The sequence below is a fragment of the Ambystoma mexicanum genome, chromosome 6p, assembly GCF_040938575.1.
Source record: "Ambystoma mexicanum isolate Mex_15411 chromosome 6p, UKY_AmexF1_1, whole genome shotgun sequence".
In the NCBI taxonomy this organism is placed as follows: domain Eukaryota; kingdom Metazoa; phylum Chordata; class Amphibia; order Caudata; family Ambystomatidae; genus Ambystoma; species Ambystoma mexicanum.
In genome coordinates this window covers 1495667638-1495682065 of record NC_090935.1, presented here as the reverse complement: position 1 = coordinate 1495682065, position 14428 = coordinate 1495667638, and the positions used below count along the sequence as shown (strand labels likewise).

Below are 14428 nucleotides of genomic sequence, written 5' to 3'. Positions count from 1 at the left end.
GCAATCCTGCAATTCACCTTTAAACTAATCGCTACTACTGCAACTCACCAAAAGACATCACCATGTGTCTCCAACCTCCATAGCCAATACCCACTCTCAATAGGGTTTGAATGGCCAAGCACCCTGTGCATCCCCAGCCAGCTACCCTAGCGAACCTCGTTGATATTGTCCATGCCCCCATCCAACACCCACGGACCACACGCCCTCTTGTGTTCATCAATGCTCGCTTAGCAGTCGTTCACACTGCAGAGATCGCTGCCCTCCTCTCATACAACCTTGATGCCCCGTTCATCACTGAAACATGGTTTACCCCATCCTTCCCACATGTTTTTGACATCCTCCTACCCTTAGGCTACTGCATCCAACATGCAGACTGGGAAGGAAGCAGAGTGGCAATCATGCACAGGAGCAATTGTCCATGCTCCTTCATCCCGGCTCAGAGAACAAGCTTGTTTGAATCACACTTTGCCTGTTCGCTTTATCGCACAAGGAAGCCATCACCTTCCACCTCATCTACAGATCACCTCACAGTAGGGACTCTTTCATTGCCGACATCTCCAAAAGGCTCTCCTCTGCTTAATTATCAGAGTCTAATCATGTCTTTCTCAGAGATTTTTATGTCCCAGAGTCACAAGCTGACAACCACACTCTAAGCGCGTTTTTTCGCACCGACGGTTCCATGGACCTTAAGCAAATTGTGCTCTTCCCCACGCGCAACAAAGGTACTAGACCTAGTCTTGACATCACCCCCCCCCCACCCCCACACATCACCTGTGCATACCCTATACCAATTGACTGGCCTGACCACGCCACCATCCCATTATAGGTCACCCACTCGATTACGGCCCACAAAGTTCAGGCCAAATACCCCCTCACTCAATGACGCTCATTCAAAACATTCCCAGTCAATAAGCTAGAAGCAAACTTTGCAGAGGTGCCCAGCCCACCACAAGGAATGCCACGGGCCACCTAGAATTATTCAACAACTCTGCTATGAAACAGGTGGACACTCACACACTATTCCTAAAGTGCATCCAAGACAGGTTTTACTGAATCTGGAGGTGATCTTCCTACGGAAACTCTAAGCCAGAAAATACTGGCGTGAATTGCTCATCTGTGATGAAAGTAGGCGAGCCTGCACAAGCAATCCCAAAGATCTTCTGTCAAGCAAAAATCAAACATCACTGCTAAGATGCTAGAAGGCACAACTCGAGTGTGTGCCAAAATAACTACATATTGACAAAAACAGCAGTTTTAGTGTCCATATATAACTGATGGCTGGTTTCAAAGATGTGAGAATAGACTTTAAGGCCAGAAAGATTGCCATTAACCCAAGAAATCGGATGTACAAATGCTTTCTTTGCAGGTTCCATACATCGACGTTCACTTTAGTCTAGACGATCCATCAACTTACCCCCAAGCATTAGTGGTAACGAAAATCAGTCTGGGGGAGCAAAAGGCTTTTCATCAGACTGTTGGAATCCTTGGGCCACAATTCCAAGGTTTGTAGAAAGGAGTTTGAAATGTTGTATACCGTTGATTTATCCAAGTAAATTACTCAGTGGTAGTTACTTTGTAGAGAAGTACATATATAGATGTTATTATACGGTTAGGCAGAAAGGGTTGTGGGGGTATAAGGAGGAATGGGAATCCCCCATTTAGAAAAAAAATCAAAGTAATTCTGTCAAAGTAAATTACCACACAGTAACTTACTTAGATAAAGCAACGTAGGACCCTCTTGAATGGGGTATGGCCATCCGCAGATCTAGTTTCACTTCAGCCATCGACTCAGCCACAACAGTATGGCTATTCCATGGAACTGAAGCCCAAAATAGAAATGTGTACGCAAATAATTCAATTGCCGCTTCTGAAAATGCATATGACACAACTACACCTAGCTACACTTCAGATTCAGAAAAGGGATCTTCAGTCATCTCAGAGGCCATGCTGTCATGGCTGAACAATGGCTGAAGTGAAACTAGGTCTGCTGATGGCCACTTCCCTCTTCAGGAGGAGAAAACAACAGGTCCATGCCGGTGTCCAGAATGCAACCTATGAAGGGTAGCCTAAGGCAACTGGGCAGCCAGGAGGATTTATGAACATTGACCAAGAGCCCTAATATGAAGAATAAACTGAAGAACAGTAGAAAACTGTCCAATGCTCCACGTGGAGCCTCAAGATTGGCTGCTAATCCAAAATTTAGGAATATTTGGACACATTTACACCGAAGCAGGACGTTTTTACCGCAGCGGCCTTGATGCCGGCCGTTTTGGCGTGGCTACTTTGGCAAAGATCCCTTGTCATTGTGGCCAGCAGGGTGCAGGGACGTATCGGCACCGGTCAAATGGGCGCATAATCCTGGTATACATGAAAATGAAAATGTTCAGCTGCACTTGCTGAGATTCAAACCCGGGTCTTTCGCCTTCAAAGAATGGCACTTAGCCACACGACCAAACCGAACTCATAGCTTGGAGGTGCACAACCTTTATATTTACCCTTCAAGCATAAATATAGACATATATGTATAATTGCAGGTTAAGTATGAACATTGTGGCTTTCACCTATACCTTTAATTTGGTCATGTGGCTAATTGCGGTGCGTTGAAAACTGGTGAACCGATTTCAAATGCCATATAGTGTAGCTGTACATTTTCTTTTTGCGCATGCCAGAATTATACGTACATTTGGCGCGAGGGTGATTTAGGCCCAGCTGCTAAATGTCAACAGCTGCACCTAAATCACCCTCATGCCAGATGAGCAGCACCAAATTGGCTGTTGCGTCACTGTGGTAGTGCCGAAAGGGGCTCTGCGGCCACAATGGTGCAGCAAAACGGGCAGCGACACAACCGGGTGCACAGCCTTTACACTGATTGAACACTGCAATTATTATAGAGATGGAGCAGCATTTAAGTCAAAGAGGAGCACTCTGTACTGTGGCATACCAACAACCACATCCACCCAAAATCGAAAAATGCAGTCATTTCCTATGATGCTTCCAAACTGGGATGCAAAAATATGAGTCTTAGGGGATGATGGTTTAAAACCGTTGTTCTTACAACCCTGAAAAGTTGCCTATTCAAGATATTCAAGCAATCGGTCAGGAGAAAGAGGTTTTTTTCTTAGGTATAAAAGCCAGTACACATATCACTCCCTTTCATCAAGTGCAAATAAAGTATCACATCACATGATTCCACTTCCAGTGGAACCACCTGTTTGGACCCCATCTTTAATAACCTCTACATCTACCAAAGGAGATCCAGAGATGATGACAGAAAGGGGGCAGGCAAGCAAGGAAACTAGAAAAAGGAACTTTTGCCTACCAACAGTGTCAAATGCACCTGAATTATTGGGCTCTGATCAGACCCGCTTATTTTGTTCTGAAGTTAATTTACAGGAAACTAAGCTCCTTTGGCTTACACAACTGAAGTCCTGGCTGTCCACAACATTTCAGAAATGCTTCATAACGCCTGAAAGATCTTAACTTGTCTTTGTATAAAAAGCCCGATTAGACTTGACATGGATTGCAAAGAGGTTGACAAGTAATAAACAAAAGTGACTTCAATGTCCAATGCACACGCCTCAACCAGAATTAGCACCTGGAGAGAAGACACCAGCCAATCAGTTGCAGGGCAATGTGGTCTAGATCTCTTGGTATAAGCTTCAATTCTGCCTCCGCTGCCCGCTTCACACCAACCTACCCCTTCTACACCACTAGGCCACAAACCCTGCAGTGCCTGCTCCAATGGTCTCAGTTCTGGGTGAAAGAATGATAGATATCTGTGCTTGCTTGCATTAAAGACGGCTATGAACTTACATAATTTGAATTCATGCAGAATCACTTAAGCATTTTCTTTTCACCTAAAAGGTTTGCTGTCTGGGTCGGTGTCCTTAAATCCCATCTCCTCAAGTTTACAGCGGCGGTACAGCTCGTAGTGGCGAATGTGTGTCTGCTCCCTCAGATCCTCCATGTTAACTCGAATCAGCATCTCCCTGAGCTTCACAAAATCACAGTGGTTCTCATTTTCAACTATAAAGAGGGAAAGATTACATTTTATGGTTCAGCAGTGCCTGGTAAGACTTCTGGAATGCCGCCTAGCTTCCCATGCGTGCATCTATGACCCAAGAGTCCTAGTGCAGGCAAGAGTGGACACTGGTGCATCATGAGCAGGAGACGTAAACATATGTAATAGTATTAGGTTTCAAATATGATGTGTTTTTGCTACCAACAATATTGCTTCAATTCGACTCCAACCTCAGATTGTTAATTTTCAAGTGTGTGAATGTATGTTTTTTAAATATACATATTACGCTAGCGCATGTTAAGGTTAAGAAGAATGGTCTATGGGGTTTCAGAAAAATCACATTTCCCAATACCTTTTGCACCTTCCAAGGACAATTCGGAAAAGTTGCCACAAATTGCAAATTCTGCCTTACATCTCACTTCAAATATCAGGCATATTATAATAATGCAAACGGTTTTCTCGATTTTTATAAATATACATACACACTTACAGACACACAGCATTAATTACCAAGTAATCATCTTTATGTGGTTTGTATCTGCTTAGAAACCAATGTTTTCCATAGACCACAATCTAGTGGTTGGTCCTCGGTATTACTAGTTGCTTTTTCGGAGAATGAAAAAAAAAAAAAAAAGTGCATCAACAGGGGTGTTCCTGCTATACACCAAGTATATGCACAGGCACCCATAATCCCTCATATGTCAATATCTCAGATTATTTGTTTTTGAGACATGATGTGCAGCATTATACAGGTAAAGCATAGAGACTGTTTCAGCTTTCACATGTAGGAGCTACTTGAGACCAGGTGATTCTAAGCAGATACAGGCCACACAAAGCTTATTACTGGTAAGTAACGCTCGCCTTCTGAGATATGTGAATTTTCATGGTTTCACATACTCTTCATAGGCTAGCTAGCAGTACCTGAAGAACGTGGTGGATGAACTGAAGGAACAGTTAAAAAAATTAAATACATTTTTAAAAAAGGACGATTCGATATTGTTTGGCCATCCTATCCTAAGAGTCTGCTCTTGCTTGTGTAACTACAAAAGAGTGTTGTGTGAATTTATGTTCGGGGTTCCTTGCTGCTTTGCAAATGGCATCTAAAGGGATGTTAGCAATAAAAGGAGGAGTTTCTCCCGTACTCCTTTAGTGTGATTTGGGAGTGCATACAACAAACAATCCATACAAAAAACAATCCACCTCACAACGCTGGATTTAGTGATGGGGGCACACCCTCTTTCTGCTGTAAAAGACACAAAGAACGGACTGGTTTTTCGCAATTCTTTTGTTTTTATTTAGGCACACCATCACTGCTCTTGCGACATGAAAAGTGTGCCGTGCTTTTTCTCTCGTTTGTGTATTTTGAAAGAAAACTGATAATTATATCAATTGATTTACATGAACTTCGAAAGTAATTTCAGTGAGAACGATGGATGTGTCGTAAATACCAGCTTGTGTCTGTGACTTGTGAGGAATGACTAGTCTACTCAAAGTACCTGAGGTTATGGCAATGAGGAAGGCTACCTTGTCTGTGAGTTCTCAAATAATATCTTTGTGCATGATTCCAAAGAGGGTACCCATAAGCCAAGTAGGACCTTATTTAAATCCCTACCTGGTGGAGTTTGTGCCACTGGTGGCAATATGCCCTTTACTAATTCAGCTAATTTTCACCATGACACCTTGTGTTGAGAAGGGGTGCTTGCTGCTAGTGCAGCTAAGCATTGTGACAGGGCCAGTCACCTGAACTGGTCAAGAGGAGATGGGAAGCCCTCTCAACCGTCGGTGGGATGCTTACCAGGGGGCAATCCAGAATCAGCTCTTGCTCAGAGGCCGATGGTGACAGTTGAGGGTGCCAGTTCCTACACCCCTTTGTGCCAGCAGGCAGTTATGCAGAATAAAATTGGTCTCCGACACACCTCAGTACAAAATGCTTGCTAGGCTGGTTTTTGCAGCATGAACACATTTGAGAGAAGCCAGCGTATGCATTCCCAAAAAGAAAGAATCCCTCAAACGCCACACGAGATCTACAACTGTAAAGAAGAGAGCTAGACCCAAAGTTATTAAAACAACCCTCGAGCTGCCCACATTATCTGCCATCTCCTGCAGAGAAAACGAGAGAGACTGGCAGAACAAAACCTATGTAGCAGTCAGCACAGCCGCACAATTCTCTCCGGAGCTGGTAGGCGCGCACACACAACAGCCAGAGGTTCCTGCGCGAGACCACCAAGGACTTCAATAGGCCGCAGGGCCCAAACAGACTATACCTATCAAAAGGAAGCACAGGCACTAGTCCCCTAACATGAACAAGAACATTGAGTGCCTCAGCCCGCCATCATTATTCTGCGGTGAGCCCATGTGGAGAAAAGGGACTGGGTTTAGCCTGCTATGTCACGATTCCACTAATTAGGTCACAACCAGGGTGGGAAGGGGGACATAAAATGAACAGGAAGCAGGACGTTGCGGCTTGTTCATGTGAGATCAGACCAAGTTAGGAAGGCGTGGATGATTGTGGTGGTGATCTTCTGCACAGGATGAGGTATTGGTTAGTGAGTGCAAGCGGTACTGCGGTGTGGGTGTGCACAATAGTGTGGTAAGTGTGGACAGGTGAGATAGTGTACAGAGTGACTGCTAATGCATGCAACTGAGTAAAAGGAGTATCTGTGGGTAGGAGGTGTGTGGAGTTGGGAGTAGTTCTAGTGTGGAGGAGCGAGTTGTAGTGTGAAGGAGGAAGTAGCAGTAGGGAAGAGGGAGTGGTAATGCGCAGGAGGGGTAGTAGTGAAGAGGAGGGAGTACTAGAAGGGGAGGGAGGAGTTAAGGGTGGAGGCAAGGCCTAGAAGGCAAGAGAGACAGGGGGGAACCGAAGAGAAGATAGGAGAGACTAGACGTGGGAGGAATGAATGTAGAGGTAGAAATGAGGGAGAGGAGAAAGTGAGCGTGGCAGAAGAAAGATGAAATCATGCAAGGTGTCTGCAATGAACATGGCCATACCCCTTATGACACTAACTGCTCGGTATTGAAGGGAAGGTTATGAAGCCCCTGCGGGAGTCTGGTTAGATAAGGCCAAGTCCCCCTAGGATGCCACCGGAGATGGTTTAACCTGTGGGGCTAATACTGAGGGTAAAATAATTGCTATCTTCTAACCAGGGTTACAGACACCTTGGTTGGGGAGGAAAGGCTTGGAGTTGAGATTGATGGGGGGGGACAGCCATACGACCCATAGTTTGTGTGATCTTTGATATTGGCAACTGTAGAGAGTACCATACACATTAACATAGCAGTTGAAATATATTTTATGTTTCAACACACAAATCTGTCAAAAAACCGACAGTTTGCTGCAAAATCTATTATGCTCTGGAACACTGTCCAAAATAAAAATGTGCGTTTAGTGTCACTGCCCCCTTGACAGTGACAAAACATGGGACACCAGAAAAAAGGTTATCCCACTTGATATGTAGCTACTGCTTGTAGGATTGGCCTGATGTGCTATTTAATCTGGAGAATTAAAGTAAAGGTTACGACTAGACAAGCAGAGTATTTAAAAGAAGGTCTTTGCTACTGAAGCAACAAGCTGATGCTACCTTAAACTCAGATCCCTGCAATCGCATATGGATTAGAATGGTGGAATGGAACAAAAAATAACTAAGCAATTCTCCCAAGTCCCATCTTTTGGAGACATTTTCCCCAAAACCTTTCTTTTCTGTATCACACAAGTGGAGAAGGGAGTGGGGGTGCCCGGTGAATAGGAGTGCGAATTTAGGTCTGTAAACGGGAGTGGAAAATGGGCTGATGAATTAATGTGTGTGAATGCAGGGGGTGTTCCTCATGATAAGAGGAGCCAATGTGGGGCCTATGGAGGGGGAAAGTGGGGCACACAAAGCTGCCATGGCATTATGGACAAAACCAAAGCACATTTTTTATCGTGGAGATACTGAACTACCAGCATGGAGATGTTTTCTTACAGCGGCATGGCATTTTCTTTACTGGCATTATGGGAAAGGTGAACATTGGTCTTCTTACATGGACACACTGGCCTATATTGGTGCAGCCAGTATGGGCATGGTTTCCTACAGTGGCATAGCATGACATTTTTCTTACGGGCATAATGGGTAAAGCCAACATGAGTGTTCTCACGTGGGGGCAGTGGCACCTCTTGGTAGAGCCAGCACTCTTGGTAGAGCCAGCATGGACAAGTTTTCGAATAGTACCATTACTGGTATTATGGGCCAAGCAAACATGAATTTGTTTTTATTTGGCAATACTAGCACATATTGGTGCATCCTGCATGCGCATCCTTGGGCACATCCAGCATGAACAACTTTTTTTTACACTGGCAGATTATTGGCAAATAGAGTGTGGAAAGGCATCATGGAAATGCGTTGCGAAATGCACCTGTGTGCTGTTGGTGATTTGTCCACTATTGGATACTTTCATAAAACTAATTGTAAACTGAGTGTTTTTTTATTCGATTCTTTACAGAAAGTGTGGTGTAAAATGCAGAATTTTGGATCTATTATTTAAAACGGGTTCTCGGGAGAGATCCTCCCAGATCTCCAAGCTTTAGAAAGTAAGGGAAACTCCAGTTCCACGTAACTGAATTAAAAAAGATTTAGACATATGATGCTATGGTAGAGGACGTGGATTCTCAGGATAACGAGGTGGGTTTCTTAAGATCAGTTTCCTGTTTGCGCTCCTTCCATCTCCTCCTTACACGGATCATTCCGGGTAAGGCGTTGGGCCTTTGCTCACTTCAATCACCTGCAATGCATTAACGCAGTGAAAATATATGAAACACTGTACAGAAAACGTAATGCCTTTAACACGTGAAACAGGAGAGGAACACACGCCGCCCGACCATGCAGGAATGCTTGGTTTGGAGCAGGTTCAGCGAACTCTAATTGGAGGCACCAACAGCACTCGAGAAAACAGATGCCACTAAACGATGGGGAGCACAGAACGAAGAGAGGTCCCCCCCCCATTTCTTTAACATGTGTACATGTGCAGCTAATGTTTCATGCATAAAAGCAAGGCAACTTATTTCAGCCACTGTGAACTGGCATACCCTGCACGACTCCCCAAGGGTACTGCCGGGCCTTTACCATCTTGCTGCCCATCTTGACTTCTTCCGCACTGCCAACCACAGCAAAGGGGAGGTGGACCTAGAGACATGGGGGAGGGAAAGAAAATTCTGCTTAGTTGGATTACTGGAAGTCTTTAGCTCCACAAACATTAAACGTGCTGTATTACAAAAACAGATGGAAGTGTAAAGAAACCGAAGAGGAAACTAGATTCCTCTTTGTAGGGCAAAAGTACTAGAATTTTGATTTGCAACACTATTTCAGCTCCTTCTCAATTCTGGGCCCGTCCACATCTACTCGCAGAAAGTCAAGTATACTTTTATATCTCTCAGAAACTAAATTTGGTGGGTAGTCTTCCAGTTACTGACTAGATTTGCATCTACAAATGTTTTGAGTGGAAGTTACAAATACAGCGTGACTTCATTTGGGGTCCCAATAGGTCGATAAGCAGGAGGCTCACCTACCAGGAAATGGTATGCCAGGCAGGGAGGGAGTAGGGGAGCTGCTGTTCTGCCCCAGCTGTGTTCTCTGACATCAAGTCTGACCCAAGATGGCCGCTGGTGTGCTTTGTCCTAGGACACGTGACTTCATTCGGGGTCCCAATAGGTGAATAGGAGGGAGGCTCACCTTCCAAGATATGGTGTTTCAACCTCGGAGGGAGTTGGGGGAACTGCTGATCTTATCCAGCTGCTTTTCACAGCTAATGACAGGTGATTCGAGCACTTACAAGTGGTAACACTACCCCAGCCAGATTGGACGGTTCCAGAAGGGCATAATTGCACCTGCTCGCAAAGGCTGAACTGAGCAATTCCCAAGATTCTCATCAGGATCCACAGGGCATTCTTGGTAGAAAGGAAAACCACAGGAAATTCAGCATCCTCGTTGGACCTATTAAATATTAAGTGGCAGCCTTGTCACGCTACATATCCGATGCTAGACCGCTAAAAGCCCAATTCAGGCAGACAGCACTACAGATCTTCAAAGTCTTCAAAAATACTTAATCTAGTTAGTTTCCTCTGTTATGTAAGATTTACAATAAATACATCTGAGCAAACATAGCAGAACTGTACAATAGGCCTGTTACTGTAACCTAGAAATTGGAGAGTGTTGTAAAGTTCATGTTATGGGTTAGCTACATATGGGAAATATGACCAATGGTCGATGAGCCTCAATATAGGCAATGAGACCGAACATAGCACTGCCAAAGGCACATGGAACCCAATAGGTAAATGGGATGTTTGTGAACAGGAGGATAGCTCAGGGGCAACGTGTTCGCCTTGGAAGCAAGGCGACATGGAGCAACACAGGTTCAATCCCTGGGTCCGCACTTAGAAACCTCTGGGTATTAAGCGCGTTATAAATAACCTATCATATCATCCCTGAATGGTTGCACAATTAAATGTTTACATTTATTATTTTACACATCATTATAAACAAACAAGTTGCCTTGAGGTGCTTTGTAGGTGGAGGGAGTGCAGACAGTCTAACACGGGGGTCTGCAACCTATGGCTCTCGATATTTTAGACTACAACTCCCATCAGCACTAGGCAGCATGGTCAATGGTGAGGGGCATGGGGTTTGCAGCCTAACATATCTGGAGAGCCACAGGTTGCACAGCCCTGGTCTAACCAATGTTATTTAGTAACTATCTGGCGAAAAAAAGGGGCATAAGCAGATGCACGTTTAAAGCGAGTGCAGTATTACATACCAGTGCAACATCATTTGCTTCTGTGGTACAACCGCAGCCGACACAAACCGGGGTGTGTACTCTAATGAGCTCTTTCCACAATATCATGGCCTGTACTTTAAACTCCAGCACACTACGGATAGTAGCACAACATGGAGATTTAAAAGCATGTCATATTGTAGCAGAAATAAAATAAAAAAATGAATCCATTTACTGCAGTCACAGACACCAACGGTGTTATCCCTGTGATCAGTGGTCGAAGTGGGCGGGAGCGGTGCTCCTCTACATTTTTAAATGACCTTTTACAGCTCCTATACTTTTATTTTAAAAAGAAACCGTTCTGGAATGGTTTCCTTTTAAAATAAAAGTGTAGGAAGAAGTTGAAACTTGCATTTTCAGTTCAATGCACTGAACGTTGCCTTAAACAGTAGGTACAAGTGTTTGGGTGTGTGTATTGCGTGTGGAAGGGGACGTGGTGATGGGGTTTGTGAGGAGTGGCTGCAGGCCAGCAGGGAACATAGTTCCACTACTTCTTTTCGTGCACTTCGACCCCTGCCTGTGATATTCCTCAGTAACAGATCCATGAGGGTCCTTGCACCATCAGCATCAGCCACACCCACGTCAGTGACCTGCGGGGTTCCTCAGGGATCCTGTGTTTCCCCAACTCTCTACAATGTGTTCACCAGGCCTCTTTTTGACATACTTGATTATCTGGGAGTCACGTATACCAACTATGCGGATGATACCCAGATACTCATCCCAATTACTGGTGATTACATTGTAGACATTAAGACCCAACGACATCTACAGTTCCATACAAACCTGGATGGCAAAGCACGGACTCTGCCTGAACGATGATCATACTGAGAACTTCTCCACGGGTCAACAGCCAAATTGAACAAATTAGATAGCACATTCACATCATTCAATATCGACAGTAATACTATTAAAGTAGCCAACGATGTGAAAACATTAGGAATATATATTGACTCTGCGCTCACTCTAAATTGACTCTGCGCTCACTCTAACGAGACAAACTAACGCATTAGCTTCTTCCACGGCTTATGCATGCAAGCTTATCACGGCCTGCCGTCCTTACTTGACAAATAATTGCATCTCAGTCGCGAGAGCGCTTGTCTAATCAAAGCTTGATTATTGCAATGCATTATACCTGGGCACTTCTCAACAAAATGCGAGGTAAGAAAAATAACGCTATTCAAGCTGCCTGAACATTCTCGAGAAAACAGTAGATCACTGCAACTAGACAATCCATAAAATGGTTCAACATCAAACAAAGAATAGAGCTAAAATCACTCTCACTTGCCCACAAGTGCCTCCATAACCAAGCACCCATATACCTTGTGAACACCGTCTCACGCAGCCACTCCTCACGACCCACCAGATCTGCTCCGTCGCACTGTGTCACCACTATGCATGTACAGCCGATGTAGCTCATGACCTTTGATTTTGTTACTACTGTACCTACCTTGCGTTGGGCCCTGCCGTCTCATGTTTATCTGCATTACTCTGTCAATATTTAATGTAACTTATGTGATATGACTTTATATTATTCATGTACAGCTGATGTAGCTCCTGACCTGTACTTCTGTTATTACTGTATCTTCTTATGTGTGTAACTCCAAGATTAGCGCCCAGATGCCTCAGGGCTTGGATGCGCTTTACAAATAAATAAATACAAATACACCAATGGACTTAAAATGAACTCAACACACACCAAGGTTATGATTTCTGGCACCACACCGCCGAACCCCACGCCAACCCTGTGCCCTAGCCAGAAGAAATGCGATCTTGCCCGTGCCTACAACATCCGTCAGAAACCACTGAATCGTAATGGATGACAACATCACCCTTGAGCCACAGGTTTAAGCAATTGTAAGGAGCTGCTTATTTTAACCGTGATGCCCAAACATCTACACATAGAAGAAAACCAACTACTTTCAGGAAATCTTCGAAAATCTGGCTATTCAACGAGCATGACATGAGAGTAGCACACAATCCTCAGATAGCCACTCTTGTCAGCAGCAATGAGACCCCTCTCTAAATTATCACACCCCCATCTTATACCAACAGCTAACTAGGGCCTCTCTGCGCCGATTCCAAGTGATTGATCATGGCGCCCTCTTCTGGATCTAACAGAAATCTCAGCTTCTACCGGCCAATACCCACCGACAACCACACTAGTGCTCAAGACTCGCATCTGCCTCCCCATATTCCATTAACAAGCCCCATATCCTCTTCTTGGTGAGTCACGTGCAGTGACGCCACCAAACTGGCAGAAGTGCACTCAAGATCACTTGACTTTACACCTGTGAACATTCAGTGTTCCATTAGATCAAGCTGCACAGCAGATTAAGCTTGGGTGCCCAGGAAATACATCTACACGTTTGCTATTGTGTTACATGCAAACAACACATCCCAAGACTGTAATTTAGTTTTTGAACACAGGAACTGCAGACGAACAGCTGTTTAAAGGAGGAATGTTACAAATTCAAGACTAAACAGCTCCTGTCCATTTTAAATTCGTGCCTTTGTGGCCTACATGACTAATACGAGAAACTGCTTTCAAAAGCTGGATACCGGGTGTTAGAAAGGCTATATATATGTGCGTGTGGGTGGCTTTTTTTTGCATGAGGCCTGCAACGGAAGGTCAGGTGTGAAATCGCTCACACATTGACCTCCGGAAGTGTTTCATAAATTGACCTGTGGGTGTGTACGAGGTGTGACTTGTAAAGTGTGGGAGTCGCCACACGGCTCAGCCGCAAAGAGAAGGCTACAAGCACGAAGCCACAAGCGCCAGGCCGCTAAATGTCAGACTTGACCCAACGGCCGAAAAACCACAAGCCTTCCTCTTTGCCGGGACAGGTGTATCCTGCGCTGACGTAAACGGCCATGCAACTGAAAGCCTCGAGCCACAGCTGTGCTTAAGCACCCGTTCATTGTTAGAGCGAGAGCCACAGGGCTCTTGATCAGCTCCTGGGCCCGCACACAATCGGTCCAGTGCTATACTGGGCCTCAGTTTAAGCAATGTTATGCAGCACACACCTTAGACAACCTTCAAACTCAGATATTGCTCTTCAAAAGTGCCCCCCTGACGCGCTCTACCGCTAAAGCCACGACTGGGACCTCCCTGTCCTTTGCCGTCGGAATATCGCATGCCATAACCAGAGGGGTCCACCAAGTTAAAGACTTGACGGCCTCTAGCTAGGGTGGCAAAGTCAAGTCAATCATGTCGAATTTCAAAAATACGGCAAGCAGTATGTCGAAACACCTCATGTACTATTTAGGCAAACATTTCCAAAATGCATTTCTAAACTTGTTTGGCAAATGAAACTACATCAGTGTGAATGCAAAGAAGGGCGAGTAAGGACCCCTGTAAGAGCGAGCTAAAATCTGCCGCACTGTTGTTTAGGCCCGGAAACCAGTCACAAAGCACCCCCAGTAAGTACGCATTGATGCAAAGACTAAGATCAACTGTCGGCGGGAGCTGCTTGCTCAAAGAGACTGTGCACCTACCTGCAGCTCCCGCCCTTATTAGCGTCCCCGGTCAACTAGACTGGAAGTCAGTTCCCCGGGGACGCCTCTTCCGCCCAAGAAGGGAAAGAAGAGCAGAGGCTAGACCAACCC

General features: G+C 44.9%; 1 protein-coding gene across 12 annotated transcripts in view; it reads right to left on the bottom strand.

The window, feature by feature from the left end:
- SEPTIN11 (septin 11) overlaps window positions 1-14428 on the bottom strand; it is a 462217-nt gene that overhangs the window by 44436 nt on the left and 403353 nt on the right. For all 12 annotated transcript variants that reach the window (XR_011280410.1, XR_011280409.1, XR_011280413.1 and 9 more), the window contains 2 exons: window positions 9081-9177; window positions 3858-4026 (listed from right to left, as the gene is read on the bottom strand). Coding sequence is in view for 5 of the 12 variants with exons in the window: in XM_069626333.1 (XP_069482434.1) it covers window positions 3858-4026; window positions 9081-9177 (266 nt within the window). In the remaining 7 variants the exon portion in view is untranslated. The remainder of the gene's footprint in view (window positions 1-3857; window positions 4027-9080; window positions 9178-14428) is intronic.